This window comes from Lolium perenne, chromosome 5, assembly GCF_019359855.2.
Source record: "Lolium perenne isolate Kyuss_39 chromosome 5, Kyuss_2.0, whole genome shotgun sequence".
Lineage (NCBI taxonomy): Eukaryota > Viridiplantae > Streptophyta > Magnoliopsida > Poales > Poaceae > Lolium > Lolium perenne.
Window position 1 is genome coordinate 223,236,820 of NC_067248.2, and position 24,028 is coordinate 223,260,847.

The window sequence follows — 24,028 nt, forward strand, 5'->3', positions numbered from 1 at the left end:
GAGCAGGAGGCAAGGTTTGTCAAAGAGCAGGAGGCAGCCCGGAAAGATGTCGAGCAGGCGTTTGGCATCCTCCAAGCTCGTTGGGCTATCGTCAGACACCCTGCCAGAGCCTGGGATGTGCAAACTCTGTGGGAGGTGATGACCGCATGTGTAATCATGCATAACATGATTGTTGAGGTAGAGCGGGATGATTCACTCTATGATAATGACTGGGAGGGCCAGAGAGAGTTGGTTACTCCTCAAGGTGGCCCGGCATCATTCCAGGAAATTCTTCATGCACACCATGAAATCGAGATCTAGTTGTACACAACCAGCTGCAGGCAGATTTGATCGAGCACGTCTGGCAGCATGTAGGCAACAATGCTGCAAACAACAATGATGAAGGAAATCCGGAAGCCTAGATCATTTGTATCGTTTTTTCATTTTTTTTGAATAATAATTTATCCTTGATTACGTGGACAATGTAATGTGTAATAAATTTTGAGCATTTGAACTATTTTATATATTTTCTACAATTTATTTTGTGTTTTTATAGTGGATTTACAAGAAAAAGTACTGTACGGAGCCGCGACCCAAACATGCCGCGTTGGGCGCAGGGCGCGACCCAAACGGACGCGCGGACGCGGGGCTCCGTCCGCGCGACCACCCAAACGGCCCAAAACGGATGGCCCAGCACGTCCGTTTGGGTGAGCCGGTTGAAAATGCCCTTAGAGCAAGTACAATAAGCACAGTCAGCTGAGATAAAATATTATAAATTTGCTTAGTTGGAGGAGAGAGGTTAGGAGAGAGAAGAGAAGTGGGCTCTTATCTACTAGCCAGCTCTATCACGTCCTCCTAGCACTATGTGAGACTAAAAAGTGGACCATGTATTGTAAAAATACTACATTTTTATAGCTTGTTATTGTACATGTACATGCTAGCTATAAGTTGACTATAGATGAGCCTGTGGGCTTTCACTTTCATTTGATGGTCCACACTCATCAAGGACTAGATAATTCCAGTGTGCCGAAGCCTCCATCGGCAATTAATTGCCCTTCAATTTCTCCCCCAGGATTTTGTTCAGTAGAACAGGACTCGCCTTACCCTTAGATGCTTTCATCACCTGGAAACAATTTTAAGAATATGATCAGCTCTCATGACTGCAGGGGGCAAACAAACAATTAGCGAGGGGAACATAGCTCCACGTTCAAGAATCGGCAAACCTGGCCAGCAAAATATCCCTGCAACTTGGTTTTCCCAGCCCGATACTGCTCGAGTTGCTTCGGATTGTCCGCGAGTACTTTATCTACCATGGCACCAATCGCTCCTGGATCTGCTATCTGCCATTTTCAGCAATACAATTTTCCACTGAGATAACCCAAGCAAAAAACTACATGCACTGCAATCTCGTCATCTACAGTAGATGATGAGCACACTGCCGATCACATCAGTAGACCATGAAACAACTATTAACTATCTCATAACAATATAAATCAGAAAGAGCACATCATTTTATTTTGCTTTGCTTTCAGCATTGACACTACAATAGCTGTTTGGTTGTTCCTCAATGAAAGGAAAATACCAAAGCGCAGGTGACACTGGTGGCAGAGGTGCAGTGATCCTATTTTTTTGAGACATCAAACGATTTTGGTTCAAAACGGTTTCAGTATGACCATATTACCTGAATCAAATCTTTTTCCTCTATCACAGACTTAACAGTTCCACCTTTGGCAATGAGCTCAACCAGAATCTGCAAGGGCAGAACCGAAAATGGTATTATAAGATTATAACAATAGGACTAGTGGCAATACTTTAAAGATTGTAAGTTCATGAAATAACACATCAGGAAGGCAAATTATTTCAGAATAACTGAAGTTCATTCTTGTGCATGCAATCTGAAAATATTTCACTAGTAGGCAGCAGTTGAAAGAGAGAAATTGTTTCCTTTCCTAAAACACTTACTTTTACCATCGCTAACCGATTATTAAAATCATTTTTTGAACTGAAAACCATGCAAATCTTCAGACCAAAATAGTACAATTATGTTTTGTCAAACTCAAGGTTTGGCCATCATAACCAGTGCAGCAGCAGCACAGCACCATCAAATGGAAGATACTGCATATAGCCAAGAAGTGTTGTGCGTACACAACAGGCTTTAACTAAATTACAGGTCCAAAAGGCGTAAAATACACCAAAAAAATAGTTAAATGTTACCTCCTTTGCAATCTTCCCGCTGATAGTTCCATTCTTAATGGATGCAATCATTTCAGAAAGCTCCAGAGGTGTTAATTTACTTTCATGGATAGAGAGTTTTTCATCCTTCAGATAAGCCGTCATGTCACCCATGATCCAATTGGCAGCCAGCTTTGCATCAGCGCCATGCTCAAGTGTAGAATCAAAGAAATGAGCAACCTGGGACGATCATACACATGTCACACTTCAAAATATACTTGGATAACAGCACATCCATGAAGTGTATTGAAAGCAATGTCAAAGATGATTACATTATCATCATTAGCCAGGAAAATAACATCTTGCATGCTGAGACCCATGTTCTCATAACGCCTACGCTTTGCCTCTGGAAGCTCCGGCAATGAATTACGAATTTCATCAATGTACTCACTAGTGAGAACAACTTCAGCAAGATCAGGCTCAGGAAAATATCTGTAGTCGGCAAGTCCCTCCTTTTTTCGCATTGTAAAAGTTTTCTGAGGATGCGGAGAGTGAAATGAATTTACAGCTGGTAGAAAAAGGCCAATAGGTGAAAACACAAATTAGACAACAAGATGGGGCAAACCTGAGAAGATTCATCCCACAGACGGGTTTCTTGTACAATTTGATCAGCTTGGCTTTCTTTGTGAAGATGAATCTGTCGGGATATCTCATAATCTATCGCCCGACTTATTTCATTAAATGAGTTCATATTCTTTATTTCAACCTGTCATAAATTAGAATTGAAAGAAGCATGTGACACCACATTTCCATCTTACTGTAGCAGTGAGTAGACAAAACTCAGAGAATTTATCTGCTTAATATAATGGTGCCGTTGTAATGCCCATTGTTGCTAAGATTTCATGGTTCAGTCCCAATCGTCTTAACAGCATATTTTTTTTGAAATTCATGATGGGAACTTTTTTAAGACAACTTTTTTCTCCTCAAGCACGCGTCTGAACATGTTTTCTATTGCAATAGAAGAAGACCGCCAAAATAGCGAGAAATGTAACACATACAGGGCACAGAAAGAAGCAAAGATATAACGGAAAACATAAAAAATTATCACAAGCATAAATGAAGGATTTTTATTTCGAACCTCCATACAAAGAAGCAAACCTCTGGGGCATCGTTAGTTCGTAGGTTTTTTAAAATGCAGGAATACAGAAAACATGGGAGTTGGATGTCATGCATGTTGAATCCAACAGGAATTTAAAACACAGGAATGAGCAATCCATGTTGTTTAGTTGTGCCACAGGAGAAACGCAGGGATTTTTTAGAAGGATTAGGTTTTGCCATCGCGATTACTGAAACAAAAGAAATTTCCATGAGCTTGAAAATTTTCCTTTGGAAGTGCATGCAAGCTCGTAGGAACAATTTCTATGCTTTCTAATCCTACAATCCAAATAAGCTCCGCATAAAGAATTTCCAAGAGAATCCTCCAATGTCAGTTTGAGAAAAAATTATATGAAATCCTTTAACTGAAGAGGCCTTATAAGTTTGAGATATTTCTGCCATTCACTAAAAATGGCTAACCAAATAACTTCCTTATGTATGCTCCCTATTATAGCATGTGATGTCATGTTTGTATGCAATACTGAAAATATCAAAGACAATGTATCATGTTCCTATGGATAAAGGGAATTTATTATGTAAACTTATAAATTTGTAAAACGAATTTAGGCTTTAATGGACTAATGTGTGCCTCTGACATAAGTTTGTGTATTGATGAATTATCATATAATAACACCTAGATGCAAATGTTGTCGACGTCGAACATATTAATATAGAATCAGCTGGGAGTTCCTCAAACAAAAAACAGCTGGGAAAGTAAAGTCTTGATAATTACCTTGGTACCAAATTCTGATTGTCCAATAGGCCGGACAGATACATTCACATCACAGCGGAGGGAACCTTCCTGCATGTTACCGTTGCCCACTCCCAGGTATCTAACAAGCCTTTGCACCTCAGCACCATACTCAGCAGCCTCTATCCCTGTCCTCATATCTGGCTCTGAGACAATCTCTAGCAAAGGAACACCGGCTCTATTCAGGTCAACCTAGCCAACCAGAATAGCAGCCACTGATTAATAACTTTAAATTTGTACCTACTAGTGTGATGATCCAGTACATAATCGTGAGATGATCCAGTACATAATTGCATGATGATGAATTAGCTCGGTTTAATTCTCATGTCTACCTGTGATTTTCTGTCAAGATTGGAGATGTAAGTGTACACAAGTACGTGGTTTGCTTTTACATAACCACAAATGTATTGAACCTTCTTGTAGATTGTCATAACCTGTCTTCTTGTATCAGATTTGAGAAGACATCTTAGGTTTGATGAAAGGCGAATACATAAAAATATTGATCTTGCATTAAATGCAGTAAAGCTGCCCTTGTCAGATTCTGAATTTCAGTTGAACAGAAAGCTTCTAGACCAGGGGCCGCATATATATAAGTAAGTACAAGTCCCCACTGTTTAAGAAAAGAAAGGAGGTATCCCCAGCCTCTGCATCAATAGATGCACACAGCCTCATTATATGCCCCATCTATCATCAAATGTATAAGAAACCTAATCCCCTGTACTACTTATGTTTTAAGTTCTAGGCAACATGTTTAGAAGAATTTGTCTCTAAAGTAAATTCAATGACTCACCATCTATAGCATTTATGAATGTACTGGTCTAGAAAATATGATGATGCACTGTGGTGAATGTCACTTTCCATGATTCCAGAGCCATATTAGCATATTATGCAGAATAGCACGAGAATACAGAAAACATGTACTTAGCTAGGAACAGCAAGGCAAACCTGAGAGTAATTCCCGGATTCAGAGTGAAGCAGCTTGCCAGCATCTTCTTCCATATGAACCCTCGTGACCCCAAAACGCCTGTGACCACCACCAAACTCCACTGGAAGATCCAAATCAATGTAACCCTTGTCGGCAATGGGGATGTCAAACTGCGAAATCTGGTAGCCCTTGGGCAGGTCTGGGTAGAAGTATTGCTTCCGATCAAACTTGGATGTCATGGAGATCTCGCAGTTGAGAGCGAGGGCTAGCTTGACTGCGCATTCAACAACCTTTGCATTCAGAACCGGCAATGTCCCCGGGTGGCCCATACAGGTGGGGCAAACAGTGCTGTTGGGCTGGGAGCCATAGTCGTACGGGCAGGAGCAAAATGCCTTTGTGATGGTCGATAGCTGGACATGGGTCTCGATGCCGATAACCGCTTCGAAACCTTGCATCTTCTGCTCCGCCGCCTCCTTGGCGGCCTGTTGAATTGATTTGGGCGCTGTCTTGGGGTTAGTAGTCTGCACGCTCTCCACCCTAGTTGTGAAGAGGGCTAGTGGAGAAAGTCGAGTGGTACAGAAGAGGCCTGCATTCGCTCTAAATAAGGCTTGTGTTCTGATCCCTCTGAGAAGCGTTAGAGCCATTGTGGCCAGTGTGCCTACTGCGATTCACAGTCTACTAGGTGAGGCACAACCTGCAAGAGGAAGAGAACTTAAATCTTGAATAGCCTGGATTTTCAGGGTGACAAAACAAACCTGTAATAGCATTAAAAAAAAAAGTAGTACGGTTACAGTATAGCCAGCATACTTTGATTAGTTTAGGTGGCTACAGAAATGATAAATCAGTCCAGTGATATCTTTTTTGTTGCTTACAGAACCAAACCACACCAAAGATCAGGGCCGGCCCTAGGGGGGGGCGGGAGGGGCGGCCGCCCTGGGCCCCGGACCCAAGGGGGCCCCAAGTCCCAGCTAGGCAGGTATACATGTTTTATGCTGCGGCGGCAGCGCCATTAGAGCCGGTCGAAGGAGGAATTCTCTATACTCGTACAACCGAGACGAAGCGTTATGCACGAAGGTCGTAGTGAAAGATCTTGGGCCCTTTTCATTTTTGTTAGATGGTCCTTATTCACGGGTTAGCATTTGACATTTTACCTTTAGACACGTACAAAGTTTAATCGCTGGGGGGCCCATGGCTACACCATGGCTGGAGCCCGGAGCTACACCCAACGCATCTTCCTGGCCAATAAAAATCTGATTCATATTCCCTTTCTATCGTTCATTTCACTGATAGTTGGCTGAAATTTATAATACGTGTTATGTAAAATTAATTTGGTATAAATAATAGAAAAAAAATATTGGTATAATTTCATAGGTACATATATAGATCAAAGAAGGGTAAAGTTGCTGATTTGATTTTCCCCGTTCGGGATAAGAAAAAACAACTTCTCAGCTTTGGTATGTCTTTCAAAAATGTCGAGAATGGAGTCAAAATTGCGCGTATTGGCGCAACCGAGTGTTTCGGTGTCGCTTTTCCATGCGCCGATATGCATAACTTCGGCTCCATTCTCAGTAGCGCCAAACTAAGGTGTATGATTCCAAAATAGTTTAGTGAAGAGTTCAGACAAAAAAAATTAGTTTCGCCCAAGCCTCGGATTTATAAGAAAAATCGCATCAAATAGTCTTGTCATCTAAAATTTATGCATCGAGCGGTGAAAAATAATTAGTCAAGCTACACATAGATGTTTACCGATAATTTATACCGATATCAAATAATTTATGCATCAGGCGGTGAAAATAATTTATTATTATGTAATTAATATCTTAAGGGCCCTGATTTCTCGCCTCGCCCCGGGCCCTCCAAATCCTAGGATCAAGTCATGTTTGTTCTCCAGATGATACGGCAATCAGAATAATCAATCCTACAGTGAAGTAGTTTCTACCATACTTGATTGGAAGAAAAACTATGAAGCTAACAAACGAGTAGGCCCGTAGCCAACGAGCAATTACGAAGTTGGGAGAAAATGCAATGTTATTAGAGGAGAGAAGGGCAGCGGGGGGAGGGAAAGCAGGAGTGGTGGGGACGGGAGCCGTAGGTACCTCCACAGCGGCGAGGATGTGCGCCGGCCCGCGACAGGGAGAGAGAGAGAGAAAAAAAAAACTGATCAACTGGCAGCCCAATACATCAAGGCCCAAGTGCAGTTTTTTTTCTCTTCTTTCTGGACCTGCATCACTAACGCCCAGACTGAAAAGATGATTATGTCCTCCTATCCAGAAAAGTGCACATTGTGTCTCGATGCCCTGAGCTGCTGAGCAGAAAATATGCTGGCTATACTGTAAATTAGTCCTGGGATCTCGCCCTTCTCCCCAGTGATGAAAAGAACCGTACTACTTTTTTTCTTAATTAATGCTATTACAGGTTAAAGCCCCCTCCTTGCCCGTACATCCCAGGCTGGGTCCGCTGGGAGCCCAAACCCTCTCTCAAATGTCCTGCAAAATAGTGGTAGAACATGATAAGGAAATAAATCGAACACCTAACCAAGTAGAAGGATCCCCAATCCAGAACCCCAAACCCTATTAACGAAATCGTGCAAGGATGAAAACCATGAACCGGGTGTGGATGTGTGCGCCAAGGGGAGGGGGGACTCGAAATTACCTCCCGCGAGTTGGGTTCGAATTGGGATCGAGGCGAAATGTCCGGAGATTCGTCGAGGATGCGGGGCGGACGGAGCTCGCCGCCTCCAGAGTCGGGACGAACGGGAGGAGAGCGGCGCGCGGCGGGCGGGGTTGGGATGCGGCCGGCGAGGTTGGGGAGTGGGACGGGTGGATTGGGAGAAGGAACCAGCTCAGCTCAGCTCAGACGGGTTGGGTTGGGTGGATCCGTGGATGGGCTCGGGTCGGGTCGGTCGGGTGCCCGCGTGGTATATGGTTCCAAACTTCTAATGGCATTTGTGGTCTGTTTATACACTTCAAAAAGCCTGTACGTTTGTGCCGCAAATTCGAATTATAAGAGCGTGTGCGAAAATTTAAAATAACCGCTAATTTGCGGGTTTTGGTTAGAAAACCAACGAGTAGATCCTATAAACGAGGTGACTCGACGCGCAAAAAAAAATGCTCATGGGCGTGTGAATACAAGGGCCCGGAAATTCTAGTCTGGAGAAAAACTGGCAGAAATAGCAAAACGAGAAAAATCATAACTTGAGCATCCGGATTTCGATTTTGATGATCTTGGACTCATTTTGAAGCTAGTAACAAGCTCTACAAGATCATGCAGGAAACCATCATACTATAGTAAGGTAGGATAGAAATAAATGATGAAAAGGTTTGACCTATCTAAAAAAAGACATACCGGTAAAACCTCCAACCTTGAAAATTCAACAAGTTGCCCGCCCTCAATGCAATAGAGCTTCTCATGAGAATAAGCTCAAGATCTTAAACATCACATGGATAAGATCCAAATAACAACCAAAAAAGATGATGCAAGGATGCAAAGGTTTGAGTTCTCCGAAGGATACGATCGGGTTACTCACTCGAGAGCCCTCTTGATAGTACGGCGACTAAATTATAAACCGGTATCCAACTACACCATGAGACCGGTAAGAAAGAAACGCTATGAAGAGCAAACATTAATCTTGCGCATTCCACTTGAGCTCGATGATGACGGTCTTGACCGCAACAAGATGGAACACCTTTCTTCATTGTGCTTGCTTGATGAAGTCTTGTGGATTGATCCCCCATAATCCATCATGTGAGAGCTTCTTCTTAGGCGCATCTTCACATATCCATGATCACCATATGGATGGCGAGATTCAAGAAAATGATCTCTTCGAGATGGCTCTTCTTGAACTTGCACTTCATTTCTTCATTCTTCATCGTTGATGTCTTGAAGTTAGACTTGAGGGCTCACTTCATCTTCATCTTCAAGACATACTTGACACCTGATCTTCTTCATTTGCTTCTTATTGCCATCTTGAAGCCAGCATATGGTTCAAGTATTGCCTATGGACAACTCCTACAAATATAACTCAATGCAAACATTAGTCCATAGGGATTGTCATTAATTACCAAAACCACACATGGGGGCTCCATGCACTTTCAATCTCCCTCATTTTGGTAATTGATGAAAATCTCTTTGAGAGAGTTTATATAAGGAATTTAAGTAACAAACAAGTTGAATACATGGAGCAAACTCCCCCATAATATATGCATGTGTGAATGAACTTGAATTTTATTGCATAGTAGCCTTTGCAGGGGCCGCGTTAATGACGTGTCTCGGCTTCCGCGAGCGTGCGTAGCTAGTAGGCGTTGCACTGGGAGGCCATTGAACGCGAGATGGCGTCGGAGCCTCTTAAATGGACGCTGCCGGCGCCCATTTCCCCGACCAAAACCATTGCCAAAATCCCACAGTATCCACCACACCGACGCCATGGGGAAGAAATGTTGGCCGTTTCGGAGGACGAAGAACGACCAGGAGGCTAGCGGCTCGCGTTCCGGCAAGAAGGCACGGGTCGGCCGGTACGTCCGCGTTGACCTCGCGCGGCAGCTATGGGAGGAAAACCGGCCGGTACCATGGCCGGACGCGAACTTGCCGGGAGGGGGCTGGTACCTGAACTCGCGGCGCGTGCGGGTCCCCCCGTGCCGCGCGAGGACCGAGAGCGGCGGGACGAGGTGCGCTGATGCTGGCGCGCAGTTAACGTGCCCGTTGGGAACCCCAAGAGGAAGGTGTGATGCGTACAGCGGCAAGTTTTCCCTCAGTAAGAAACCAAGGTTTATCGAACCAGTAGGAGCCAAGAAGCACGTTGAAGGTTGTGTTGGAGATATGCCCAAGAGGCAATAATAAATGGTTATTATATATCTTTGTGTTTATAATAATGTTTACATACCATGCTATAATTGTATTAACCGAAACATTGATACATGTATGTTATGTGAACAACAAGGAGTCCCTAGTAAGCCTCTTGTATAACTAGCTTGTTGATTAATAGATGATCATGGTTTCGTGATCATGAACATTGGATATTATTAATAACAAGGTTATGTCATTATATGAATGATGTAATAGACACACCCAATTAAGCGTAGCATAAGATCACGTCATTAAGTTATTTGCTATAAGCTTTCGATACATAGTTACCTAGTCCTTATGACCATGAGATCATGTAAATCACTTATACCGGAAAGGTACTTTGATTACATCAAACGCCACTGCGTAAATGGGTGATTATAAAGGTGGGATTAAGTATCCGGAAAGTATGAGTTGAGGCATATGGATCAACAGTGGGATTTGTCCATCCCGATGACGGATAGATATACTCAGGGCCCTCTCGGTGGAATGTCGTCTAATATCTTGCAAGCATATGAATAAGTTCATAAGAGACCACATACCACGGTACGAGTAAAGAGTACTTGTCATGAGACGAGGTTGAACAAGGTATAGAGTGATACCGATGATCAAACCTCGGACAAGTAAAATATCGCGTGACAAAGGGAATTGGTATCGTATGTGAATGGTTCATTCGATCACTAAGTCATCGTTGAATATGTGGGGGCCATTATGGATCTCCAGATCCCGCTATTGGTTATTGGTCGGAGAGAAGTCTCAACCATGTCTACATAGTTCGCGAACCGTAGGGTGACACACTTAAGGTTTGATGTCGTTTAAGTAGATATGGAATATGGAATGGAGTTCGAAGTTTTGTTCGGAGTCTCGGATGGGATCCAGGACATCACGAGGAGTTCCGTAATGGTCCGGAGAATAAGATTCATATATAGGAAGTCACTTTCCAAGTTTGGAAATGATCCAGTGAATTTATGGAAGGTGGTTTCTAGAATTATCCGGAATAAATCACTATGGAAGGAGGAGTCCCGGGGGGACTCCACAAACCCTAACCAGCCAACCAAGTGGGAGGGTGGAGTCCATGGTGGACTCCACCTCCTTGGCCGGCCAAGAAAAGGGGAAAGGGGAGAGTCCCTGTCCCTCTAGGTTTCGTCCATAAGGCAATTTTTCTGTTGGGGTCTTATTCGAAGACTTTCCACCTATATAATGAGAAGGAGAGGGAGGGGGCAGCCCATGGCTTGGCCGCACCACCCCTGCCCCCTTGAGGCCGGCGCCCATGCCACCCCCTCTCCCCAAACCCTAGCACCCCTCCTCCACTACTTCTCCCGCATATGCTTAGCGAAGCTCCGCCGGAGATCTCCATCGACACCGCCACCACGCCGTCGTGCTGCCGGGATTCCGAGGAGGATCTACTACTTCCGCTGTGATACGTCTCCGACGTATCGATAATTTCTTATGTTCCATGCCACATTATTGATGATATCTACATGTTTTATGCATACTTTACATCATATTTATGCATTTCTGGAACTAACCTATTAACAAGATGCCGAAGAGCCAGTTCCTATTTTCTGCTGTTTTTGGTTTCAGAAATCCTAGTAAGGAAATATTCTCGGAATCGGACGAAATCAACGCCCAGCATCCTATTTTTCCACGAAGCTTCCAGAACACCCGGGAAGGACCAGAGTTGGGCCACAGGGGCCCCAGGAGGGTGGCCGGCGCGGCCTGGGGGTGGCCCGCGCCCCCTATCTCCTCGCCGCCTCTTCGACCCTCTGACGCCGCCTCTTCGCCTATAAAAAGGTCCTCGACCTAAAACCACGAGACGGGAAAAGCCACGGTACGAAAAACCTTCCAGAGCCGCCGTCATCGCGAAGCCAAGATCTGGGGGACATGACTCTCTGTTCCGGCACGCCGCCGGGACGGGGAAGTGCCCCCGGAAGGCTCCTCCATCGACACCACCGCCATCTTCATCACCGCTGCTGTCTCCCATGAGGAGGGAGTAGTTCTCCATCGAGGCTCGGGGCTGTACCGGTAGCTATGTGGTTCATCTCTCTCCTATGTACTTCAATACAATAATCTCATGAGCTGCCTTACATGATTGAGATTCATATGATGATGCTTGTAATCTAGATGTCATTATGCTAGTCAAGTGGGTTTTACTTATGTGATCTCCGGAGACTCCTTGTCCCACGTGTGTAAAGGTGACAGTGTGTGCACCGTGTGGGTCTCTTAGGCTATATTTCACAGAATACTTATTCACTGTTATGAATGGCATAGTGAAGTGCTTATTTATATCCCTTTATGATTGCAATGTGTTTTGTATCACAATTTATCTAGGGATTTCTATTTTCGTGCCCTCGGGTCCTTAATTGTACTCAGTTTTCCCCAGCTCCTTAGTTTTTCCTCAGTTTTCCCCAAGCCCTTGTTTGAAACCCGCAGAAGCAGCTCAGACGGCAGGATTCCCGTTTAGTTGACCGTTCTGTCACGTGTGGGGCCGCGTCGTGTGGGCCCGCGTCGCGTGGGGCTGGTAGAAAGGGACCGCGTGGGACAGGACGAGAAGCGTTTGGTTGCACGTGAGCAGGAGCTGGGTTCTGTCTCTCTCGGCCCCAAATTGGCATTATTAAGTGCACCTTTTTCCCCTCTTTCTCTCTGTCCTTTTCACCAAATTAGTATAAAATCTAGAGAAGCTTGCATTTCTGACTTTCTTCAATTATTTGTGCCTTTTGGCCCTCGTTGTTTGCCCAATATGGCAGCAAATCTAGTACTCCCTCTGGTCCATATGTATGTAGTTAAATCTAGAAGCAAATCTCCAGGATAATGTACGATAAATTCACAGTCAAAGTAAATCAAGAAAACTAAGTACGGCCAACAAAATATAGTAGACTAGGGATAGATAATCCCTAGATAATATGGATAGATAATAAGCTGCATACACAGCAGCCAACATAGTAACAGGTTCTTCACAGCACCATCATACTAACATAACAACAAGGGATCCCTAGCTAACAACAAAGGGATCCCAACAACAAACTAGGAGGCAGCAGCAGCAGCACACGTCCAGGACTCCGCCTACCCCATCCGGCTCGCCTCCACTTGTTGCTCTTGCTCCCCTTGGGAGCCTTGGGCTTGAGCGGAGGCATGCGCCCGGCGGAGATCTCCACCCGCCGCAAGGCTGCGGAGGTGCATGCCGAGCGCCACGTGCTTGGCGCGGAAGGAGTGGACGTTCACAGTCGTGACTACCTAGGCTAAGGTGGTGCTGATGTTCTCGGCATGCGTGACGAGGCGCTTGAAGTCCGTGGCGCCGAGTCTCCCGGTGCGTAAGGGGCACTGTAGACCTCCTTGGCGAAGTAGGAGATGTCTTGGCCGACCTGCAGCCTCCGCAAAGACTGGCGAGTCTTGACGTCCTCCTCCTCCTCGTCGCCGCCGACATCGCTGCCGGACATCCGATCCATATCAAACAGAAACTAGTGAATGAGTTGCAACGATGACTAACGTACATGATAACAAAGTTAAGAAAAACAGAGTCAGCCTCGGTTAGAGTGGACATGATTATATATCTACAGTGGAAGGTGTAAGCGAACTAAAGCTCATGCACAACAGATTTGTACACAGCAATGGTTCGCCGAACCCTCCTCGTAAAAATTTGTGCCCAACCATTCATCATAGGCAAAGAAATGATTCTAGATCTGAACTAGATCTGAACTTGAACACATTCGAGATTATTTGCAAAATTAAATGGTTGATATCTTTTGATTAGTGCATAAAATAACTGATTGAGATCCCATGATTACTTGCATAAATTAACTGATTGAGATCCAATATTACTTGCATAAATTAACCGAACAGCCGAACCCCAAATCTTAAACGAAATCAAGAAGTGATCAAAACAAAATGGAATAAAATCGGCGCAAATATTAGCCCAATACTCATCCATCTACAGATCCATCTACACCAGCAAAAATAGGGTTCAAAAAGGAATGGGGAACAAAAAAGGAAGCAAACCGTAGTTACCTCGTTCCATGGGTCCTCCAGGGAGGTGTCGTAGGGGTTCGGGGGCGGGACGTATCGCACGGGGTCGTAGGGGTCCCATCCCGCCGGGATCTGACTGCCACCGGCGGCAGCAGCCTCCGATGCACCGGCGACGGCGGTGGCGGCGGCGACGTCCGTAGAGGGGACGGCGCCGAAGATGGAGGCGTCGCGCTTCGAGCCTACCTCGACGATGGGATTGGCATTCTCCTTGTCCATCTCTCCGGCGGAGGAAGAGGAAGAGGGAGAGGGTTTTTTGCTTTGGAGAAGATGATGGGACGTGAGAGAGTTGGCGATGCGTGAGCGAGTGAGAGTGATAGAGAGAGTGCGAGGAGGCGTCTATAAAGGCGAGGGGTGGTTAATGCGACCCGCATCCTACGCGTGCACAGGTGCACGTCTGCACGTCTTGGACTTCTGCAACGCGACACGCGTCCACGATTGCACGTCTAGACTTCTCCACCGCGACCCGCGTCTACGCGTCAACAATTGCACGTGTCCTCGAGTCTAACCCTGGAAATTTAGATATACTCAGGTATACCCTCGAGTGTTATACTAGCATTTTTTGTGTGCTCAATTTTCCCCTCGAGTGCTAATACTGGCTAGTGCAATATACTCAGTTTTACCCTCAAGTGGCTGGTCAACAGAGAGTCAACAAATGGGATTAACTAGTTAAATGAGTCATTTAATGTGCAAAAAAATCCGAAAAAGAGTGGCACTTACTCATGGAGTCTTTACCACAAATTTCCACTTCTCAAATCATAGATAAATCGTAGATAAATCAAGTTTTACCACAAATTGCCACTTCTCAAATCACCTAGTAGCTATGAAGGTGCATGGTTTTCCACAATAAGCCCTTCCCAAAACAGCTTCCCCCAAATCATACTTTGTCTAAATGAGGCCACAATTCTCACACTGATGTATATTGGTATTGCAAATAGTTTGAGGTAGGCCAAGATGGGTTTCATTGTACAAAACACGCATTTTCCATTTTTTAAATCTCATATTTGAATCCCTTAGTCTATTTACTACTCAGGTGCCCTTGGTTTCTTGATAGTACTCAGTTTTGCCCTCTCTCTTCACAAATTCTCGCAGACGTGCAACATCGCCCTGATTGGTCTATCCCATGTCACGCGGATCGTGCCCGCCGACGATTGATCGTATGATATAGGGAACGGGCAGGATAACCCCTCTCTCTCTCTGTTGGCGGTTAATTAGCTTCCACCCTCTAAGTATCTTTGAAGGGCGGTTTTTCTGTATTATTTTTCACGCGCTAAAAATTATAAACTCTTTTAGGCGTTATTTTTCACGCAAAAAATGATAAACCATCACCGATTTGTTGTTGCCATTACTTTTCACGCAAAAAAATGATAAACCATCACCGATTTGTTGTTGCCATTACTTTTCACGCAAAAAATCATAAACCATCAACAATTTGTTGTAGCCATTACTTTTCACGCAAAAAAAAAATGATAAACCATCACCGATTTGTTGTTGCCATTACTTTTCACGCAAAAAAAATGATAAACCATCACCGATTTGTTGTTGCCATTACTTTTCACGCAAAAATCATAAACCATCAACAATTTGTTGTAGCCATTACTTTTCACGCAAAAAAAATGATAAACCATCACCGATTTGTTGTTGCCATTACTTTTCACGCAAAGAAATGATAAACCATCACCGATTTGTTGTTGCCATTACTTTTCACGCAAAAAATGATAAACCATCACCGATTTGTTGTTGCCATTACTTTTCACGCAAAAAATGATAAACCATCAACAATTTGTTGTAGCCATTACTTTTCACGCAAAAAATCATAAACCATCTATCTTTGTATAGAATGATAAACCTATCATGTACGATTTTTGAGGTCATTTAGAGAAGGCGAGAAAAACCTAATTTGTTACAAAAGTTTGGCATACATGATGGCATACCTATAACAACAAGGAATATCTAAAAGGGAAAGTTTCAGAAAATTTGAAATTTAGGGTGAAAATGATGCCATACATGATGCTGTTTTTCGAGGTTTTGACCTGAAAATCAATTGGGTATTATAAAGGGAAATAAAAAGTTCGAAAAATGTAAAAACGAAACAATCTATCTATCTATGTATAGAAGATCAGCTGTATGAAATTTGAGGTTATTTAGAGAAGGTAGAAATAATCACCTTGTTAGAAAAGCTGGTTTCAATGAGACGAAACGGCATGCGCTTAAGCAAAGTGATTTTTTCGAACATCTCCAAATTACCCCAAATTTTCCATACATGATGCCATACGTGTAACAACAAGGAACCCTATCTAAAAAGTGTCAAAAAGATTGCCCAACCGTATAGCTCTATCAAAAAGAACCTCACCATGGCGCTAGTATAATTTTGGGATAGTTACAAACTTTCGTTACCTAACCTTCAACATGAAACTTGTTTCAAATTCATTTTGGCCTACAAGAAACAAATCCCAACTTGATTCGAGCACCACAGCCTCCAACGATGCCGATGCCGATATCGGCATGGTCGAAATGGCTATGCTCGCCGCCATCGCTAGGTCAACGTCGGGATGCACCCTCAATCCCGTCCCCTCATTCGATCACTGACACACCAGAGATACCGCCGAGGCCAATGCCGAACGTACATGCTGATGCCAATGCCGAACATGCATGCACGCCGCTGTGGGCACGGCCACGCCGACCCGCTATGCTGGACGCCACAGACCGCCGCGAGGTCTTTCCCTTCGCCACCACACTCTCCTAGCACCCACCTATACACGCCAGAAAGGAGAGACACTAGTTTTCTCTACATTGCTCGCGTTCGTGTCCGACACGGTCAGTCAAAGTTTTGAGGTGGTCGTCGATGTCGTCGACCATTTCTTCTCTTCTTTGCATGGTTAAACGCGTCTAGTTCATATCTATCTAATGCGTCTGGTCTCGCCTCATGCAGTTCTTTGTGGAGGTCGATCTCATCTCGGCACCCCGCATGCCACCTCCTCCGTGCCATCGCTGTAGAGCTCCGTTTAAAAATCTAATCCTACCCGTGTATTGCCCCTTGTATCAGCGTCATGGCCCCACTTGTCATTTGATATACCGAAGCCCCACTCGTTCGCGTTTTGGTCAGGGATACAGCGATGCTTACGGTCAAACAAAGATGGATGGTCTGACGTGTCTTTGCAGGCTCTACGTGGCCCCACTAGTCAGAAGATAACGGTCAACCGTCGGGCAACCGGCCGTTACATCACGTGTGATGGTTTCAGACAAACGCTTGGGTAAAACTGAGGAAAAACTAAGGAGCTGGGGAAAACTGAGCACAACTAAGGACCCGAGGGCACGAAAATAGAAATCCCATTTATCTATGTGCTACTCTAGTGATGTTATTAAAGTAGTTTATTCCTCCTGCACGGTGTAATGGTGACAGTGTGTGCATCGTGTTAGTACTTGGCGTAGGCTATGATTGTGATCTCTTGTAGATTATGAAGTTAACTATTGCTATGATGGTATTGATGTGATCTATGCCTCCTTTCGTAGCGTGAAGGTGACAGTGTGCATGCTATGTTAGTACTTGGTTTGGTTGTGTTGATCTGTCGTGCACTCTAAGGTTATTTAAATATGAACATCGAATATTGTGGAGCTTGTTAACTCCGGCATTGAGGGTTCGTGTAATCCTACACAGTTAGTGGTGTTCATCATCCAACAAGAGGGTGTAGAGTCTAGCATCTATCTATTTATTCTGTTATGTGATCAATGTTGAGAGTGTCCACTAGTGAAAGTATGATCCCTAGGCCTTGTTCGCAAATACTGCTATCGCTGCTTGTTTACTGTTTTACTGTGTTTCTACTGCCTGCAATATTACCACCATCAACTACACGCCAGCAAGCACTTTTCTGGCACCGTTACTACTGCTCATACTTATTCATACCACCTGTATTTCACTATCTCTTCGCCGAACTAGTGCACCTATTAGGTGTGTTGGGGACACAAGAGACTTCTTGCTTTGTGGTTGCAGGGTTGCATGAGAGGGATATCTTTGACCTCTTCCTCCCTGAGATCGATAAACCTTGGGTGATCCACTTAAGGGAAACTTGCTGCTGTTCTACAAACCTCTGCTCTTGGAGGCCCAACACTGTCTACAAGAATAGAAGCTCCCGTAGACATCAAGCACTTTTCTGGCGCCGTTGCCGGGGAGGAAAGGTAAAAGGCACTCATACTCCGGTTCCAGGTAACAGTACTTTTCTAGCGCCATTGTGTTTGTGCTCGAAGCTATTTCCTTTAGATCCTGCAATTGCATCTTTTTGTTTCTTGTTTACACTAGTTAGGCATAATGGAAAACAACAAAAATATGAGAGATCTTTATGAACTTTATCTTGAATTAGGACATGATGTGTTTGAAGAGAGAATTAAAAAACCCATGGAACTTTATATGCATGCTAATGGGAATGTTATTAATATGAATGCTTTGAACACTATTGTTGCTAATGCTATGGAAAATTCTAAGCTTGGGGAAGCTGGCTTTGATGAGCATGATCTTTTTAGTCCCCCAAGCATTGAGGAGAAAATTTACTTTGATGATACTTTGCCTCCCATATATGATGATTATAATGATAGTAGTCTTTTGTTGCCACCTGTTATGGAGGATAAATTTGATTATGAATACAATATGCCTCCTATATTTGATGATGAGAATAATAATGATAGCTACTTTGTTGAATTTGCTCCCACTACAATTAATAAAATTGATTATGCTTATGTGGAGAGTAATAATTTTATGCATGAGACTCATGATAAGAATGCTTTATGTGATAGTTATATTGTTGAGTTTGCTCATGATGCTACTGAAAGTTATTATGAGAGAGGGAAACATTGTTATATGCATCTTAATAATATTAAGTTTCCCCTCTTTATGTTGAGAATCTTGAAGTTACTCGTGTTTTATCCTCTTATGCTTGTCACTTTGTTCTTCATGAATTCATTTGTGTATAAGATTCCTTTTCATAGGAAGCATGTTAGACTTAAATTTGTTTTGAATTTGCTTCTTGATGCTCTCTTTTTGCTTTAAATACTATTTCTTGCGAGTGCATCATTAAAACTGCTGAGCCCATCTTAATGGCTATAAAGAAAGAACTTCTTGGGAGATAACCCATGTGTTTATTTTGCTACAGTACCTTTGTTTTATATTTGAGTCTTGGAAGTTGTTACTACTGTAGCAACCTCTCCTTATCTTAGTTTTGTGTTTTGTTGTGCCAAGTAAAGTCTTTGATAGCAAGGTTGATACTAGATTTGAATTACTGCGCAGAAACAGATTTCTTTGCTGTCACGAATCTGGGCAAAATTCTCTGTAGGTAAATCAGAAAATTATGCCAATTTACGTGAGTGATCCTCAGATATGTACGCAACGTTCATTCAATTTGAGAATTTTCATTTGAGCAAGTATGGTGCCTCAATAAAATTCGTCTTTACGAACTATTCTGTTTTGACAGATTCTGCCTTTTATTTCGCATTGCCTGTTTTGCTTTGTTCGATGGATTTTTCGATTCCATTAACTTTCAGTAGCTTTGTGCAATGTTCAGAAGTGTTAAGAATGATTATGTCACCTCTAAACATGTATATTTTGATTGTGCACTAACTCTCTAATGAGTTGTTTTGAGTTTGGTGTGGAGGAAGTTTTCAAGGATCAAGAGAGGGAGATGATACAACATGATCAAGAAGAGTGAAAGCTCTAAGCTTGGGGATGCCCCGGTGGTTCATCCCTGCATATTTCAAGAAGACTCAAGCGTCTAAGCTTGGGGATGCCCAAGGCATCCCCTTCTTCATCGACAAATTATCAGGTTCCTTCTCTTGAAACTATATTTTTATTCGGCCACATCTTATGTACTTTACTTGGAGCGTCTGTATGTTTTGTTTTTGTTTGAATAAATGATTGTGTGGGAGAGAGACACTCTCCGCTGGTTCATATGAACACATGTGTTCTTAGCTTTTAATGTTCATGGCGAAGGTTGAAACTGCTTCGTTAATTGTTATATGGTTGGAAACAGAAAATGCTACATGTAGTAATTGGTATGATGTCTTGAATAACTTGATACTTGGCGATTGTTGTGCTCATGTTTAAGCTCTTGCATCATATACTTTGCACCTATTAATGAAGAAATACATAGAGCATGCTAAAATTTGGTTTGCATATTTGGTCTCTCTAAAGTCTAGATAATTTCTAGTATTGAGTTTGAACAACAAGGAAGACGGTGTAGAGTCTTATAATGTTTACAATATGTCTTTTATGTGAGTTTTGCTGCACCGCTTCATCCTTGTGTTTGTTTCAAATAAACATTGCTAGCCTAAACCTTGTATCGAGAGGGAATACTTCTCATGCATCCAAATACTTGAGCCAACCACTATGCCATTTGTGTCCACCATACCTACCTACTACATGGTATTTCTCCGCCATTCCAAAGTAAATTGCTTGAGTGCTACCTTTAAACAATTCAAAATTTATTACCTCTGATTTGTGTCAATGTTTTATAGCTCATGAGGAAGTATGTGGTGTTTATCTTTCAATCTTGTTGGGCAACTTTCACCAATGGACTAGTGGCTTCATCCGCTTATCCAATAATTTTGCAAAAAGAGCTGGCAATGGGATTCCCAGTCCCAAATTAATTAATAAAATAGACACTCCTCCATGGTATGTGATTGTTGGACGGCACCCGAAGGATTCGGTTAGCCATGGCTTGAGAAAGCAAAGGTGGGGAGGAGTGTCATCATAATAAAACTAAAATAAAAAGGCACTCCTTCATGGTATGAGATTGTTGGCAGGCACCCGAGGATTCGGTTAGCCATGGTTTGTGAAAGAAAGGTTGGAAGGAGTGCCACACAAAAATAAAATAAAATGGGAGCCGCTCTTTGAAGGTTTGTCTGGCAAGGGGGTTAGAGTACCCGCTACCATTCGTTGACAACAACAAACACCTCTCAAAATTTTACTTTTATGCTCTCTATATGTTTTCAAAACCGAAGCTCTAGCACAAATATAGCAATCGATGCTTTCCTCTTTGAAGGACCATTCTTTTACTTTTATGTTGAGTCAGTTCACCTATTTCTCTCTATCTCAAGAAGCAAACACTTGTGTGAACTGTGCATTGATTCCTACATACTTGCATATTGCACTTGTTATATTACTCTATGTTGACAATTATCCATGAGATATACATGTTACAAGTTGAAAGCAACCGCTGAAACTTAATATTCCATTGTGTTGCTTCAATGCCTTTACTTTAAATTTATTGCTTTATGAGTTAACTCTTATGCAAGACTTATTGATGCTTGTCTTGAAAGTATTATTCATGAAAAGTCTTTGCTTTATGATTCATTTGTTTACTCATGTCATTTACCATTGCTTTGATCGCTGCATTCATTACATATGCTTACAATAGTATGATCAAGGTTATGATGGCATGTCACTCCAGAAATTATCTTTGTTATCATTTACCTGCTCGGGACGAGCAGAAACTAAGCTTGGGGATGCTGATACGTCTCCGACGTATCGATAATTTCTTATGTTCCATGCCACATTATTGATGATATCTACATGTTTTATACATACTTTACATCATATTTATGCATTTCTGGAACTAACCTATTAACAAGATGCCGAAGAGCCAGTTCCTGTTTTCTGCTGTTTTTGGTTTCAGAAATCCTAGTAAGGAAATATTCTCGGAATCGGACGAAATCAACGCCCAGCATCCTATTTTTCCACGAAGCTTCCACAACACCCGGGAAGGACCAGAGTTGGGCCACAGGGGCCCCATGAGGGTGGCCGGCGCGGCCTGGGGGTGGCCCGCGCCCCCCTATCTCCTCGCCGCCTCTTCGACCCTCTGACGCCGCCTCTTCGCCTATATAAAGGTCCTCGACCTAAAACCACGAGACGGGAAAAGCCACGGTACGAAAAACCTTCCAGAGCCGCCGCCATCGCGAAGCCAAGATCTGGGGGACAGGACTCTCTGTTCCGGCACGCCGCCGGGACGGGGAAGTGCCCCCGGAAGGCTCCTCCATCGACACCACCGCCATCTTCATCACCGCTGCTGTCTCCCATGAGGAGGGAGTAGTTCTCCATCGAGGCTCGGGGCTGTACCGGTAGCTATGTGGTTCATCTCTCTCCTATGTACTTCAATACAATAATCTCATGAGCTGCCTTACATGATTGAGATTCATATGATGATGCTTGTAATCTAGATGTCATTATGCTAGTCAAGTGGGTTTTACTTATGTGATCTCCGGAGACTCCTTGTCCCACGTGTGTAAAGGTGACAGTGTGTGCACCGTGTGGGTCTCTTAGGCTATATTTCACAGAATACTTATTCACTGTTATGAATGGCATAGTGAAGTGCTTATTTATATCCCTTTATGATTGCAATGTGTTTTGTATCACAATTTATCTATGTGCTACTCTAGTGATGTTATTAAAGTAGTTTATTCCTCCTGCACGGTGTAATGGTGACAGTGTGTGCATCGTGTTAGTACTTGGCGTAGGCTATGATTGTGATCTCTTGTAGATTATGAAGTTAACTATTGCTATGATGGTATTGATGTGATCTATGCCTCCTTTCGTAGCGTGAAGGTGACAGTGTGCATGCTATGTTAGTACTTGGTTTGGTTGTGTTGATCTGTCGTGCACTCTAAGGTTATTTAAATATGAACATCGAATATTGTGGAGCTTGTTAACTCCGGCATTGAGGGTTCGTGTAATCCTACACAGTTAGTGGTGTTCATCATCCAACAAGAGGGTGTAGAGTCTAGCATCTATCTATTTATTCTGTTATGTGATCAATGTTGAGAGTGTCCACTAGTGAAAGTATGATCCCTAGGCCTTGTTCGCAAATACTGCTATCGCTGCTTGTTTACTGTTTTACTGCGTTTCTACTGCCTGCAATATTACCACCATCAACTACACGCCAGCAAGCACTTTTCTGGCACCGTTACTACTGCTCATACTTATTCATACCACCTGTATTTCACTATCTCTTCGCCGAACTAGTGCACCTATTAGGTGTGTTGGGGACACAAGAGACTTCTTGCTTTGTGGTTGCAGGGTTGCATGAGAGGGATATCTTTGACCTCTTCCTCCCTGAGATTGATAAACCTTGGGTGATCCACTTAAGGGAAACTTGCTGCTGTTCTACAAACCTCTGCTCTTGGAGGCCCAACACTGTCTACAAGAATAGAAGCTCCCGTAGACATCACGCTGCCCGCTGGAACGGGGAGAAGGACATCGTCATCAACACCGAACGTGTGACCGAGTACGGAGGTGCTGCCCGATCGTGGCACCGTGATCAAGATCTTCTACGCGCTTTTGCAAGCGGCAAGTGATCGTCTACCGCAGCAATAAGAGCCTACTCTTATAGGCTTTGGAAATCTTCAAGGGTTAGTCTCGTTCATCCCCTCGTTGCTCCCATCTTCTAGATTGCATCTTGGCTTGGATTGCGTTCTCGCGGTAGGAAATTTTTTGTTTTCTATGCAACGAATCCCTACAGTGGTATCAGAGCCAGGTCTATGCATAGATGGTTGCACGAGTAGAACACAATGGTTTTGTGGGCGTTGATGCTCTTGTTGTCTTTAGTTTGAGTACTTTGCATCTTTGTGGCATAGTGGGATGAAGCGGCTCAGACTAACTTTACATGACCGCGTTCATGAGACTTGTTCCTCGTTCGACATGCAACTTGTATTGCATAAGAGGCTTTGCGGGTGTCTGTCTCTCCTACTATAGTGAAGATTCAATTTACTCTTCTATTGACAACACTAGTATCACCGTTGTGGTTCATGTTCGTAGGTAGATTAGATCTTACTCAAAAACCCTAAACCACGTAAAATATGCAAACCAAATTAGAGACGTCTAACTTGTTTTTGCAGGGTTTGGTGATGTGATATGGCCATAATGTGATGATGAATATGTATGAGATGATCATTATTGTATTGTGGCAACCGGCAGGAGCCTTATGGTTGTCTTTAAATTTCATGTTGAGTAGTATTTCAATGTAGTTGTAATAGTTGCTACATGAGGTGAACAACCATGAAGACGGCGCCATGGACTTTGACGCTACGCCGACGATGATGGAGATCATGCCCGTTGATGATGGAGATCATGTCCGTGCTTTCGAGATGAAGATCGAAGGCGCAAAGACTAAAGGGCCATATCATATCACATATGAATTGCATCTGAT

General features: G+C 43.4%; 1 protein-coding gene across 3 annotated transcripts; it reads right to left on the bottom strand.

Moving 5' to 3' along the window:
• Window positions 1-736: 736 nt before the first annotated feature.
• LOC127302050 (glutamyl-tRNA(Gln) amidotransferase subunit B, chloroplastic/mitochondrial) lies at window positions 737-7,846 on the bottom strand. Of its 3 annotated transcripts, XM_071820317.1 has the most exons (10): window positions 7,635-7,846; window positions 7,079-7,468; window positions 5,003-5,676; window positions 4,040-4,249; window positions 2,777-2,917; window positions 2,484-2,687; window positions 2,194-2,391; window positions 1,661-1,729; window positions 1,203-1,319; window positions 737-1,102 (listed from the first exon to the last, which is right to left on the bottom strand). In XM_071820317.1, the coding sequence occupies exons 3-10, from the start codon at window positions 5,624-5,626 to the stop codon at window positions 1,025-1,027; spliced, it is 1,641 nt and encodes a 546-aa protein (XP_071676418.1). In that variant the 5' UTR covers window positions 5,627-5,676; window positions 7,079-7,468; window positions 7,635-7,846; the 3' UTR covers window positions 737-1,024. The 3 variants fall into 3 exon arrangements, with proteins under 3 accessions (XP_071676418.1, XP_051188356.1, XP_051188355.1); XM_051332396.2 differs by lacking the exon at window positions 7,079-7,468; XM_051332395.2 differs by lacking the exons at window positions 7,079-7,468; window positions 7,635-7,846 and having other exon boundaries at window positions 5,003-5,887.
• Window positions 7,847-24,028: the final 16,182 nt, after the last annotated feature.

Excerpts from the sequence above, each read along its gene's own strand:
- LOC127302050 (XM_051332396.2), bottom strand. The coding sequence starts at position 5,626 with ATGGCTCTAACGCTTCTCAGAGGGATCAGAACACAAGCCTTATTTAGA. Across the intron at positions 2,918-4,039 it reads AATCAGAATTTGGTACCAAG|GTTGAAATAAAGAATATGAA; the intron begins GTAATTATCAAG and ends AATTTATGACAG. Across the intron at positions 1,103-1,202 it reads AGGGATATTTTGCTGGCCAG|GTGATGAAAGCATCTAAGGG; the intron begins GTTTGCCGATTC and ends AATTGTTTCCAG.